This window comes from Trichoderma camerunense (assembly GCF_050948025.1).
Source record: "Trichoderma camerunense strain CBS 138272 chromosome Unknown V8C40scaffold_6, whole genome shotgun sequence".
In the NCBI taxonomy this organism is placed as follows: domain Eukaryota; kingdom Fungi; phylum Ascomycota; class Sordariomycetes; order Hypocreales; family Hypocreaceae; genus Trichoderma; species Trichoderma camerunense.
This window is the reverse complement of record NW_028145364.1, coordinates 224,540-237,431: the sequence shown is the minus strand read 5'-3', so window position 1 is coordinate 237,431 and position 12,892 is coordinate 224,540. Positions and strand designations below refer to the sequence as shown.

The window sequence follows — 12,892 nt, the reverse complement described above, 5'->3', positions numbered from 1 at the left end:
ATTAAATAAAATAGCGTCACCTATACTACCATTTGAAGAAATGCTTGTCCAGAGCGGTGGCTGCATCTGCGGCAAGATTCGCTACACTTACAATGCAGAACCGATAACAAAAGTCAGTATCTCCTTTTATTTCATCTCAAGACTAAGAAGAGCCAAAATAAAGTTTTTTTTTCGATCTCTATCACAGGTCCTTTGCCATTGCGATGATTGTCGCAAGATCAGTGGTAGCAACTACAGCGTCAACTTTCTTATCCCTGAGGCGGCATTCCAAGTAACTGTCGGTACTCCAAAAATCTTCAGTAAAGTTGCTGATTCAGGAGATACCATCAACAGCTACTTTTGCGGCGACTGCGGTAGTATGATATGGCGGGAGTCCGCCAATTGCGGGCCCAATAAAGTGGTCAAAGCCGGGACCTTGGATGACAGTGGCAAGATTATTTCTACTTCAGTATTCGATGCAGAGGTTTTTACTCGCTCGAGGGTAGAGTGGGTGCAGCCGATAGCTGGCGCAAGCCAGAGGGCCGCAGAGTGAACTGTTATTTCAGGAGTGATTGTATTACGCAATGGGCGAACTCTTATGTTGTCGCGGGTAAATAGATAGTTTCTGATAGACTCAACGAGATGGTGGCTGTACCCATAAAACAATCAGCGACACAAGTATTACAGTAGGTTGGAGACCAATGCTATACATATACTGATCAAGTCTAAGATTTGAAACAGAAAACGGTATAACTATTTTCTATGATTGCCTTGTGAGTTATAATTGGGACATCGTTTCGGAGATCGACCTGACCAAATAAGAGATCCCGTGTGGTAGTGTGCCTCGCCAGCCAAGCTTCTTCCACCAAGATAAATATTCCAGGAATATAATGCAGAGTGAGTCTATATAGATAGAGAAGCTGCTATATACAATATTTTCAAAAATTCAGTATCATGTCTTATACATGAGATTCGGTCCACTCCGCAACAATCGAACGCTGAGTAGCAGAACAGCACAGGCAGCAAGGCATGAGCCGCAAAACATCTGAACACCAAGATACGACCCAGTACTATTAATAATTGCACCGCCGATTGGAGTTCCTATTAACAAGCCAATAGACTCGAGCGCAAAGCACATACCTAACCGAGTCCCAAGCTTGCGGAGGTCCTGAGTGATCGTTATCAAGACTACCGGTATCAAGGATACGAACCCTCCTGAGAAGAATCCGTATAGCGCAGAAAGCGCAATAATTCCTGACGTGCTGTGTACAGCAGCCCAACAATAAGCTAGGGTAGCTGTGATTGCCAATGCTGGAAAGAGTACATTGAGTGACCCTGCATGATCTGCGACAAGATTCGGGCCAACCCGGCCAAATGTGGACGCAGCGTTCAATATTGCAATGAGATAGAAGCCAAGGTTGACATCCACAATCCCAGCCTCGATTGCATAAGGCTGTACATAAACAAGGAAGTTATAGAAGCCGAGGAAACCTAGGAAACACGCCAGGCAAAAGAGCGAGTATTGAGCTTCTTTGAACGCAGAAAGTTGCAGCAGTGCTCTTTTCTCTTGAGTTCGGAAACGCAATCGCATTACACTAATAGAAATAGCGCAAGTTGCGAGGGACAGAAAGCCAATAGTGCGAGTTGCCCAGGGGAATCCAACCTGGACTTCTAGTTGATGAAAAATGATGGGGAAAAGGACGCCCCCAATACTGCTTCCAGATGCGGCGATGCCATTTGCCAGAGCTCGTTTATTCCTAAAGTATTGCGGCAAGACCGCAACTGATGGAACGAACAAGAAGCCGGCTCCGATTCCAACACAGATGCCCTGTGCCAGCATGATTTGATAATATTTTGTCGAGAGGCTCGTCATCATCGTCCCTAGCACAACCAGGAAGGTGCCAGTTGGTAACAGCGCGTAGAAATATCCTGCATCGAAGAGCGGACCACTGATCACGCCAACTACCATGAGCAAAGCTGACTGAATGGATCCGATCCAAGCAATCGCCGATGGTGACATGTGCGATAGAATTTGTTGCTCATAGTACGTTTCGAACACACCAAAAGCGTTGATGATTCCCCTAGAAATGAAACTGTAAGTAAAGGTTCTTGACCCCAAGCCAACTACATAGCAATGCCATAACTAGTATTTAAACGTACCATGAATTAAAATAGAGGAAGAAAGAACCGAGAACTTGGAGCCAAGCCGTGACGCCGGTGTCGTAATCATCCTTTGTATGATCATATCCATCTTTTGGTGGCATTGCTACTTCATTTTCGCTTAAGCCAGCATAGTTAGGGCTCTCTTTGCAGTCGAGACGTGTTTCGTTCATATTAGATCGATTTAAATCAGGACGGGATGGTTGGTTTGCGTTGTTCGGTGGCTGAGTTCCAAACTTTTGATGTTCATATGTGTGAAGTGAATGATACGACCACTTTTCTAGCAGATATAAAAGGTCACGGAATAAAAGCGAGTCTGGGGTTTCATTTGGTCTAATCTTGTGAAATCCCTGTGCTTGTCTTTTTACGACTGTGGCGAATAGAAAAATAGGAGTAGAGTCTCTTCACACTACACGCTCCTCTTTCAAGCCCGTGTGTGGCGTGTATGGCGGCCCCGTCCCGAATTATGTTGATCTAGCGCCCGTATCTTACCATATTTGCAAAATATTAATCTTTGGGAATATTCAGCTATCGGCCTAGTATGTCCCTTACTGAGGTACCTATGCAACGTTGTGATTTTGGCATGCTCTACAATGTTCCCCATGAAAGTGAGATCTCTTCAAAAATTGAGCGTTTCATAGCTAGTCTAGAGTCTGCTAATATGAGCAATTATGTAAGATCTAGCTTAACAGCAAGTTCAATGAATAAGAGTACCACCCGCTTGAAAATATTGCTAGAACTGGAATAGCATAATTGAGTTTATGATATTGCTTCCCAAATATCAGTCATTTGGATATCAGCGCCGGCGCCAAGTGTAAGTCGTGCACAGTATCAACAAAGGCGTCTAGTCATGCCATTGGGGTACAATTTGCCTGCAGAGCGACGAGAAGCTAACCATTTCCCTCTTTAGATCAACACCCATTCTCCACTCCAAGCCCTTGTTTGACAACTCAACAGCAAGTAGGGCGTACTCGACAACTTCGCACCCAAGAAGAGCAGTAATTACCCATGCGCTAATACGACTTTGCCGGTATATATTCTCAGTTTCATTCTCCATCGTTTGTTCTCTAGGAGCTTTACTCTTCTAGGAATTTCATCACTATGCCTTCCCTGCCATTAGTCAGGTATGCTCGTCTCGAAGGTACTTGTATATCCTTGACGAGTTGAAGTCTTTGAGGCTAATGTTTTCAGACGTTTCCCTCATTTTGCGATTTATTCGGGAAGCAGCAGAAGAACAAGCCCCTGGGGCCAATGTAGCCGCAACTGAGGACAGTCTCGCCAAGACACTGCACTTCGGGCCGCCCTCAGAATCAAGGGCAGAGACAGGTACTAGGTTTGCATGGACACTACTCATCTTTTCCCCTGACGAACAGCCTGCTGGGCTGTTGATTTATTATCATAATTATTCAACATGGATGGCCGCGCCAGGTGTCTGTTTGGAGGAATTGTATGTCGTGCCAGAATATCGGCGTCTGGGCTATGCACAAATCCTGATTGAGACCATGGCATCTGCGGCGGAAGCAGCAGGTTGTATAAAAATGGACTGGGTTTGCCTTTCGGATAACAAGAGAGCACTAAAATTCTATCAAAAGCTGGAGGCAAAACGGATGGAGGATTGGGTCGTCTTAAAGGTCGACAAAGCCGGCACGGAAAAGTTGGCCGCTAGAGGGAAGCAGTCTGGTCTGTGTCCTGAAATAAATGGCACGAATATTTGATAATGGATGGACGGGGTAAAACCCTTCATTTATCATAACATATGTAAAATCGACTACTTTTCGCATGTCAAAGTACCTAGGTATGGACCCCTAGAGCATGGATACACAGGAGTTAGACATCTTGACATCATTTGAGCAGACCGCTTTCAAATCTTGTGTGAACCTCACTTTTCTATCTGTATGTAATAGTTTACTCAACTCTTCAATGTTGTGCGTATCGAAAGAAGAGATATGAGGAGGCAATATCAAGAGGTGTTCATAATACACAACTATGTTACGTCTTATCCTTGAATACAAGAAAGTGCTTTGGTGGAGTTGACGTAGGAAGAGGCTTCTGGCTGTGGGGGCGCGGGGTTCAACATCGCCGCTTTGACAGTGGCGAGTCATGAACTAAGAACGAGCAAGCCACGGCTGAATACAGTACATGTACTCTGTATGGGGCGTCTAGCCCGTGGCCGTATCACGCCGTAGACGCCATAGACGCCCTATGCTTGCTTCGTCTACACTTTACTACGAAGGCAGGGAAAGCTGTCTTGGGCCCAGCTCGTACGGAATCAGTTTTCAACGCCTTGAAATCAATGGACATGGATCTTCCTGACCTCTACGACCTGGTTGATATTGAAGGGAGTTTAGACCTGCCATCTGAATGCGACGCATTCCTACAACTTCCGCAAAACACTGCCTCCCCGGCGACTCACCAAGTTATAGCACTCGATACCAACAGTTTGGCACCTCCAGCCCTTCCGTCAGACACTTTAACTTCTGAGCAGGAGGCGATCCCGCGACAGCGACAGAGACGTTACGCTCCGCGAAGCCGTCAAGGTTGCCTCACCTGCCGGGCTCGCCGGAAGCGTTGCGATATCCAACATCCTGTTTGTCGCACTTGTACCCGCGTCAATGCAGAATGCAAATGGCCAGAGAAGCTTCAGATTCCAGGCGTCAACAACGGAGACAAATCTCTAAAGAACCAGAATAAGGCTACTTCTATCCGCTCAGATTCAGAAGCACTCAGTACACAGAACAACAACGTTAATGTTAGATTGGCAACAGATGCATATCTTACAGCATTGAGAACTACAAATGGAAATGGAAGCATACCAAGGAGTTTGGCCGCCGAAACTATGTTTGCGCGTCAGCTCAGCCCTACTGAAGCTTCTCGTGAGCGGCATTTGTTAAGCTACTATATACATACATTCATCCCTCAAGTAACCCTCGTCCAGTCGCCATCAAATTTCTTTACATCGCTGTACATTCCTATGACATTCCATTATAGCGGTGTCATGGATGCGATCATCGCTTGCTCTGCAGCTCATCTCGCAAAGTCGGTTCATGGATCAGAAAAGATGCAGGAGCTCAATTCCGTGGCCATTCGCCGCCAGCAGCTAGCGCGTGATTTTGTTACAGAACATACGACATGCCCCAAGAGCTCTGGATGGGAAGAATGCAAACTTGAAGTCGTTGTAGTCCTCTTGCTATTGATTGGACTGGAATCTCAGACAGGAGGCCGAAGTATGAGATGGATGCAGCGAGTCAATTGTGTACGGCAATTGCTTCAGACCTACCCAGCAACCGCAACAAAAACGTGGAGCGCGTGGGAGGCTGAGTGTGTTCATAGACACTTCCTATATCATGATGTAATGTCTCTCATCATGGAGGATGTGCTAGACCCAGAGACGCAAGCAGATTTGTCAAAGAGAAGCGGTCCTTTCAGCGACTGTGCTGCAACTCTTTCAGTACCCCGAACACAAGATCTGTCGGCGCAGGAAGTCGTAACAAAATCTGCAAACCCTTCAGAGTTCCATCAGTACGGAAGTGCGCCTCGGGGGGTCGACTGTCTTCTTGGCTTGTCCAAGGATTTATTCAGCACCATTACTCAGCTGAGACATCTACCAAGTCGAGATTCTGAGCTCATCGATATGGAAGCGCCAGCATTTCTTGAGCTTGAAACTGATCTCTCTAACTGGCAGTACGATCATGCAACAGCATCGGCCTTAGACTTCAACACCCGTTTAGATTTGATCGCACTCTCTGAATGTCATCGCCTTACCGCATTGATTCTCCTCTATCAGCGTTATCCCAGTCGATCGTATTGTTTACCACATTTGGCGTCACAGATCATAGGTGTTCTTTCTAGAATAACTCCAAGCAGCGCGGTGGTTTCTGCTTTGACTCCAGTTCTGTTTTTGGCTGGCGCTGAACTAAACTCCGAGGTGGAGATGGCATTATGTGCAGCAAGGCTCAAGAGTATCAGGGAGGCTAACAAGATGATGAACATAGCTGCTGTAGAAGAAATTCTTCGAGTTATTTGGGAAGAGCGATTGCAGAAGAAGGGTCGGACAGACTGGTTGGAGATTCTCCGGACTCGGCGATGGACCTTGAGCTTAGGATAAAGTTCGAGATTTTACTGATGACTACAATTTATATCTTTGCGACGGCGATGTCATACTCGAGTCTAGTATGAAAGGTTTTGCCATTGGAGAGGATAGATATAATCCATTATTCCTAGACATCTGACTAGCGCGCTCTTATCTCGAGACCTTAACAATCGACAACCTCCATATTAGTTATCAGAATGACCGGTCTCTTTCTACAACCTTTCTTTCAATATTATACTTATTTTAAATGACAGCTGTACAGCCTATACCTTAGAATCAGTTCGCCAAGAAGAGTAAAAAAAAAATTGTTCGATTAAGGAGCTCAGCAGGCAGAGAGATAAGCAGACTCCGAGTAGCGCCTAAGCTGACAGCGCAAAGTAGCCCTACACTCGTATCTCAAGCTGCAGATCAGATAATCGCAGGAACGCTAGGAGTTAAGACCGTAACTATTCGTTACAATCTAGGCGGCCATTGACAACTAATAATTGGCAGAGAAACTGGAAACGCCTGATTAAACTGTTCTTCATCTTGCCGATCATCTTGGTATTTGCACTCCATCAACAACATCGCATCCCATCACGGTAATACGGCATGCGAAAACAGGGAGTAATGCGACATTTTCTTGATCAAGTTGCCCAAAAAGGCAGCTCTTTGTTTCGTTGGATTGTGCCTGAAAATCTGAGTCCTGCAAAGAAGATACCATGGCAAAGATAAGATGGTATTTCAGTGCGAGTATGATGCATCGCAAACCCATTTGAATCAGAATACTATGAGATTTATTGATCTCTAGACGTTTTGTGAAATATTTGCCATTATGATTAATGATGTATTTCGGGATTTTCTTTGTTTTCTATAAGAAATTTCGTTGCATTATTGCCCCAGTCAGTAATACGAAATAATATGTCAACAATCCAACAACGCAGGTACTGCTTTTAGCGCCATCCCACATGGATCTTCAACAGAAACCTCCGTTCAAATTATTAGCCTGACAACTATACACCTGCGGACAGGTATTCTCTCTTAGTACCTATATGAATATTATAAAGAAATAAGACGTTAGGCAAAGCTGCTATTACAAGCTTGTTGTATTACTCTTTCAATCAAGGCGGAACCGATAGAGGTTGCAAATGTCAACAACGGTTCCTTACTGAATAAACTAGAGTAGGATAGAATCTGTGCCCACCCTTTGTCGAAAATGGAAGCTCGTCAGCTTGACCATGCCAGGATGCGGAGAGAAAATCGGATGAGACGTTCCCAACTCGGCAGGCGCAAGTAATCGCCAAGGAGGTAATGAGCGTAGCTATAAAATAGACGAATGGGTTTGCACAAGAACAGTAGTTGTGTTTCTGCTGTCTGCTACAAGCGAAACCATTTAAACCCTCTTCTGGAGATCGAAATGGTCGCGTATCTCCGTTTGCTGCCCATTTTGGGTCTATTTCTTGTAGACGGGGCTCGATCTGTTACTGTAGCCCATGGAGCAGTTGACGAGAGCCAGACTGGAGGCAGTTGGGAGTACGTTCCCGGCGCCTATATAATTGAGTATGAAGACGGTCATGTAAGTCCAATCTTGGAGGCACGGGCGATCTACCACGACAGGTTTTCGGTCTAACTCAATTGGCCACTAAATATAGGAAGATGAGGCATCACTATTCAGCAACCTCCACAGTCGTGGGCTTCCGGCTTCCAAGAGGATGAGCCTATCGTATTCTTTGTTCAAAGGAGCTTCTATTCAACTGGACGCGGTCGATTTAGACCCTCATTCCGCATCCACCAAAATCGCATCCCTTACTTCAGTGAAGAATGTGTGGCCTGTCCGTCACTTTCAGAACCTAGGAAGCAGCAAACCTAGGGTAGGAAACAGCCATTTTACCAGCTTGAACCCCCTATCAGAGCATTTTTCTAGAGCAACGGCGGCAAACGACGCTGATTCATATGCGCCACATGTTATGACCCAAGTGGACAAGCTACACGCAGAAGGGTACACCGGCAAAGGCATGCGTATCGGCATTGTTGATTCTGGAGTTGACTACAATCATCCTGTCTTGGGAGGCTGCTTCGGTCCAGGGTGCATTGTCAGCTATGGAATGGACTTGATTGGCGATGCGTTCAACGGCACCAACACGCCCATGCCCGGTCCCTACCCCATGGACTGCCTCGGCCATGGAACGCATGTCTCTGGCATTATTGCCGCTCAAAAGAACCCTCTGGGCTTCATCGGTGCTGCGTATGGCGCAACGATCGGCATGTATAAGGCCTTGGACTGTGCCGGTAGTTCCTCTAACGATGTCCTGATTGCCGGTTTCAACCAGGCGTATGAGGACGGGTCAGATGTTATCTCTCTTTCCGTTGGAACCATCTCTGGCTGGAAAGAAGATCCGCTCGCAATCACGGTTTCTCGGATCATCAACGCTGGTGTACCCTGTGTCATTGCAAACGGTAACAATGGCCCAATGGTTTTCACCGCAGCTACTCCCGCCGCCGGCAACGGAGTCATGAATGTGGGATCCATAGAGAACACAATGACGCCCTTGCTAGGAACCGAAGGTTTCACCAGCTTGGAGAGTTCTTCCGATAACTTGACTTCCTTTCCTTGGATTCCCGGAACTCCCGCTTTTCCCAATATCACTCTGCCGTTCTGGGCTGTGACCCCCAATGTGACTACAGACGGCACCTGGAGCGCCTGCAGCCCACTCAATGATAACGCACCGGCAGACCTTAGTAATAAAATCGTCCTCGTCGAGCTGGATGACTGTGGGGATCCAACTATCGCGGAGAACCTTTCGAAGAATAATGCGACCTATATCATGTTCTATAACTCTGATGATGACCTAGACAAGTACAAAATATCTTTCTCAAACTGTTGATGATAGCATGCTAACCCTCTATTCACAGCATATACAGTGTCAGCACCTCTCCTAGTACTCTCGGTGCCGGGATGGTTGCCCTACAGCAAGCTGCGGAATGGCGAGATCTCTTGGGTAACGGCACAGAAGTGTATGCGACACTTGTTGAGCCTCAGTCTGCCAGCCCTGCTGCGGGATATTATCCAAGCGATGCCACTGGCGGCTATGTAGATGATTTCTCAAGCTGGGGTCCGACATGGGAGGCGGATCTGGATCCACACATCTCGACGCCGGGAGGCTCGATTCTTTCCACTTATCCGTTGAACCAGGGAGGATACTACGTCGACTCCGGTACCTCCATGGCAGCACCTATCATGGCTTCCATTTATGCCTTGATTATGCAAGCTCGCTCGATCAAAGATCCCAAGACTCTCATGGGCCTGGTCTCATCTACGGCGAAGCAGACGAAGTACTATGACTCGTATCAGGGAACATTTTATGATGACCTTGCGCCCGTAGCGCAACAAGGCGCTGGTTTGGCACAAGCCTATGATGCGGTTCATGCAACCACCTCTTTAAGCGTATCAAGCTTCTCTTTCAACGATACAGATCACTTTGTCAACAGTACGGATTTTACAATCAAGAATGGGGCTAAGCAAGCTGTTACATACTCAATCGGCCACACGCCCACTAGATCTCGGGATACTTACAAAACTGGGCAGTCCAACCCGTCACGATCTTCAAACTCAAGCGATATCGCAGCGACTCTTGCTTTTTCTGCGGCCAAAATCACAGTTCCAGCAGGTGGATCGGCCAAGGTGACGGTCAAAATAACACTTCCCCAAGGACTCACTGCAGCAAACCTCCCCGTCTATGGTGGATACATCACCTTGGATGGTTCTACTGGCGAACATCTTGTGATTCCATATCTCGGTGTGGCTGGAAGTCTTGCAAATGCTCAAAGCATTGATCCTAACTATAGCTTCATTTACCATACCTCGGGTCGCTTCGCGCAGTCGGCGCCCGACAACGACACATGGACAATACCTCATCCTACACTGGGGGCTAGTCAGCCTTCGTCATCATCAACTGTCGACTATCCTGCACTTGGGCTTGAGGCTGACTCTGGTGTTCCACTGATGAGAGCGGACATCATTCCTCTTGGCAGCACACCAGCCAATACCACGAAAGTTCTGGGAGTCGATGTAGCCGGTAGCTTTCATGGGTATCCTGTGCAATGGCTCAACACAAACATCAACCAAGTCGCATTCAATGGCATAACACAAGAGGGCACAATCTTGCCAGAAGGAAATTATGCCGTACTGCTACGGGCGTTGAAGATTTTTGGAAACGCGAGTAATCCTGACGATTATGTCACGAAACAGACCCAATCCTTCAACATAAAGTATGCTTCGACGGCGGCATAGGTAGACATTTGAAGGCCAAATTTGGAGGACTAGATACCTAAAATTGACTTTGTAACCAATAATGTCTCGATTTACAAAAGCTTGACTGTCTGCTTATTTCCAAAGTTAACGAACCAGCTATCAAGATCGGATCTACTGACTTTCGTTGCGAGACCAATCCTCTCGTAAGCATTCTCCCCAGCATTCACTAGGCGTAGCAGCATGCAAATGTGATTCCCTCCCCATACAAAACCTGTTTTCATGCAGTATATCTGACTTCCGAATGGAATATGCCCAGGACCTGGTTGATCCAGAGGATAATCGTAATAAAAGGTCAGAGAGTTCCCACTCATGCCCTTGAAGTGTATACTCCTTGTGTCTGAATGGGCGTTATGCACCTCAACTAACGTTCCAGGGGCAAAATAGCCTCTGACTTCCATAGCAGCCTCGGAAATAGACGCATATTTATCTGGGCCATCTAGATTGAAATTGATACTGATAATCTCCAGATCGTCCGGGCACGTTCTGGGGGCAGCCGTCGCGTAGCTGGCAATATTTCCTATAGAAATCCAAGACCATGTTGGGCCGCAATAAGAATCTGGGCGATCTTTAATTTTACGAGACGCAGAGGCACAGTACCATAGCAGCTCAGAAGGGAAACAGTTTTCCCACATTCCTGCGACATATCGGCCAAGATCAGCTGAGTGGGCTGTTCCGTACTGTCGCGCGACACCAGACAGAGCAGGGAGACGATCTGATGTAAACGAGATGCGCAGTCCAGAATATTCTTCCACAATCTGGTGCCAATATTTCCTGATTTGGTCAAGATTCGATGCGCGGAGGCCGTCAAAGTGGTACAGCTTGCGCTCATTGGTATACTCGCCGCTTCCACCACCTGCACCATTACTGCCGCCTCCCCATATTCCTCCTGGAATATGTTCGCACTCGCAGGTTTTGTCCCTCTTGCCACCTGCGCATTCAAATGCGAGTTCATATCGCGTGAAGTAGACGATTCTTGGAGACAAAAGACGCTCCTGATAGACCCAAGCTCTGCTGAGAAGAGGCAGCTCTGGTGTCATCTGTAGCACACCAGCAACGTCCCAAGTGGTGTGTTCTGGGACTCTGCGAACAAGGTAAGATGCAGCTTGGGACCCGGGATGCATTGCAGGTTGGACTTTGAAAGAGGCACTTTCGCGAAACAGACCAACATCGCTATCAGCAGACCATGCCGCTGCGAGGGTGACATACGCGCCAGAGTAAATCTCGCACATCTGGGCTGCCTGAACCTTCCAATCATCGCTGCTGTCTTGAATGATGCACAGCGAATCAATCCATAGGTATTTAATACCAAGCCATACGGAGACTTTAGCAGCATCTTGGAAAGTCTTGGGTAGGCGATCCCAGGGAATTGTCTCAAGGTGCGCAGGCAGGCTCTCAATCGTCGTCTGGCATAAATGTGTTGATGCTCCCCATCGATGGCTGAGACATACATATCTCTCGCATCCACCCAAATCTTCAACCAAGCGAACATTGATGTTGTTTTGTGAATCTGGTGTCATCTCCAGCACTCGTTTGGGCAGTTGTGCGACCGATGCAGATTTGCAAGAGTCATGCAATGAGCTGCACTTATTGAGCCAATTGCTGATTCTGTTCAAAGAGGTTTCTGCTCCAGTGTTGTTAAACAAAACTGGAGATCTATACGCAAATACATGGTCTATGGGTTGTTAAAATCTTCAGTCATGGGGCTTGACCTTCATTATGGAACTTACCATTTTGTTCCCTCTCGTACCCATTCATCCTGTCAATATCCATTAGGATGATCCATCGACGGTAATCCTCTGTATCATGACTCTTAACTTCTCGACTGCTAACATTCACAGTAAGTTCCAACTTAAGATTGCTCATGCCCTTATCCCGCCCTGAAGGCATTGTCCAAGTTACGTGCACGTCTTCCGTCCACGATTTATCGTCCAAAACCACATCATCATCTTGGCACGCCGATGTTATAGCTTTTATAATAGCATCGCAGCCGCGACAACCCCGCTCGCGCGATGTACGGAATACCTCGAATTTTGTGCTGATTTCGATTCTAAGGTACTCGCGCCAAGTTTCAGGAAGTGGAGACGGCAATTGCTCGTCGAGAGGTTCTGATCGCTCCTCATCATGAATGTGGGATGATTCACGCCATGTGTAACTTCTTTGCACAAAGGGTTCTTTCAGAGATGCAGAGTCTTCATCGAGATCGAAATAGCAAAGACCACAGCGCCTCTGACTGGTTGAAAAACAGTTGCCCATAATACAGAAGCTCTTAGTGCCCCTGTGACACTCGCGAATGGCATGCAGATCTCGTCCTGAGCGCGAAAGAATGAGGCGGCGTGAAGAATCTCACAAGGTAAACCCGACGGACTGCGAGA

At 47.0% G+C, this 12,892-nt stretch overlaps 5 protein-coding genes across 5 annotated transcripts; 3 read left to right on the top strand and 2 right to left on the bottom strand.

Annotated features, from left to right (window-relative positions):
- Positions 1 to 931: 931 nt before the first annotated feature.
- On the bottom strand, positions 932 to 2,312 carry V8C40DRAFT_274007 (MCT family MFS transporter; the record flags this gene model as incomplete). Its single annotated transcript, XM_083220560.1, has 2 exons — positions 932 to 2,060; positions 2,140 to 2,312. The coding sequence occupies 2 exons, from the start codon at positions 2,310 to 2,312 to the stop codon at positions 932 to 934; spliced, it is 1,302 nt and encodes a 433-aa protein (XP_083074662.1).
- Positions 2,313 to 3,059: 747 nt separating this feature from the next.
- V8C40DRAFT_185977 (acyl-CoA N-acyltransferase) lies at positions 3,060 to 4,017 on the top strand. The gene is made up of 2 exons (XM_083211793.1): positions 3,060 to 3,280; positions 3,331 to 4,017. Exons 1-2 carry the CDS (start codon positions 3,241 to 3,243, stop codon positions 3,852 to 3,854), a joined length of 564 nt encoding a protein of 187 aa, XP_083074661.1. The 5' UTR covers positions 3,060 to 3,240; the 3' UTR covers positions 3,855 to 4,017.
- A 415-nt stretch (positions 4,018 to 4,432) lies between these two features.
- Positions 4,433 to 6,244, top strand: V8C40DRAFT_264191 (Zn(II)2Cys6 transcription factor; the record flags this gene model as incomplete). Its single annotated transcript, XM_083219518.1, has 1 exon — positions 4,433 to 6,244. One exon carries the CDS (start codon positions 4,433 to 4,435, stop codon positions 6,242 to 6,244), a length of 1,812 nt encoding a protein of 603 aa, XP_083074660.1.
- Positions 6,245 to 7,599: 1,355 nt separating this feature from the next.
- V8C40DRAFT_286291 (peptidase S8/S53 domain-containing protein) lies at positions 7,600 to 10,499 on the top strand (the record flags this gene model as incomplete). The annotated part of the gene is made up of 3 exons (XM_083222514.1): positions 7,600 to 7,784; positions 7,861 to 9,065; positions 9,131 to 10,499. Exons 1-3 carry the CDS (start codon positions 7,626 to 7,628, stop codon positions 10,497 to 10,499), a joined length of 2,733 nt encoding a protein of 910 aa, XP_083074659.1. The 5' UTR covers positions 7,600 to 7,625.
- On the bottom strand, positions 10,311 to 12,859 carry V8C40DRAFT_240381 (HET domain-containing protein). Its single transcript, XM_083214777.1, has 2 exons — positions 12,248 to 12,859; positions 10,311 to 12,192 (listed from the first exon to the last, which is right to left on the bottom strand). The coding sequence occupies exons 1-2, from the start codon at positions 12,771 to 12,773 to the stop codon at positions 10,571 to 10,573; spliced, it is 2,148 nt and encodes a 715-aa protein (XP_083074658.1). The 5' UTR covers positions 12,774 to 12,859; the 3' UTR covers positions 10,311 to 10,570.
- Positions 12,860 to 12,892: the final 33 nt, after the last annotated feature.

Excerpts from the sequence above, each read along its gene's own strand:
- V8C40DRAFT_185977 (XM_083211793.1), top strand. The coding sequence starts at position 3,241 with ATGCCTTCCCTGCCATTAGTCAGGTATGCTCGTCTCGAAG. Across the intron at positions 3,281-3,330 it reads CAGGTATGCTCGTCTCGAAG|ACGTTTCCCTCATTTTGCGA; the intron begins GTACTTGTATAT and ends TAATGTTTTCAG.
- V8C40DRAFT_240381 (XM_083214777.1), bottom strand. The coding sequence starts at position 12,773 with ATGGGCAACTGTTTTTCAACCAGTCAGAGGCGCTGTGGTCTTTGCTAT. Across the intron at positions 12,193-12,247 it reads GTACGAGAGGGAACAAAATG|ACCATGTATTTGCGTATAGA; the intron begins GTAAGTTCCATA and ends AACAACCCATAG.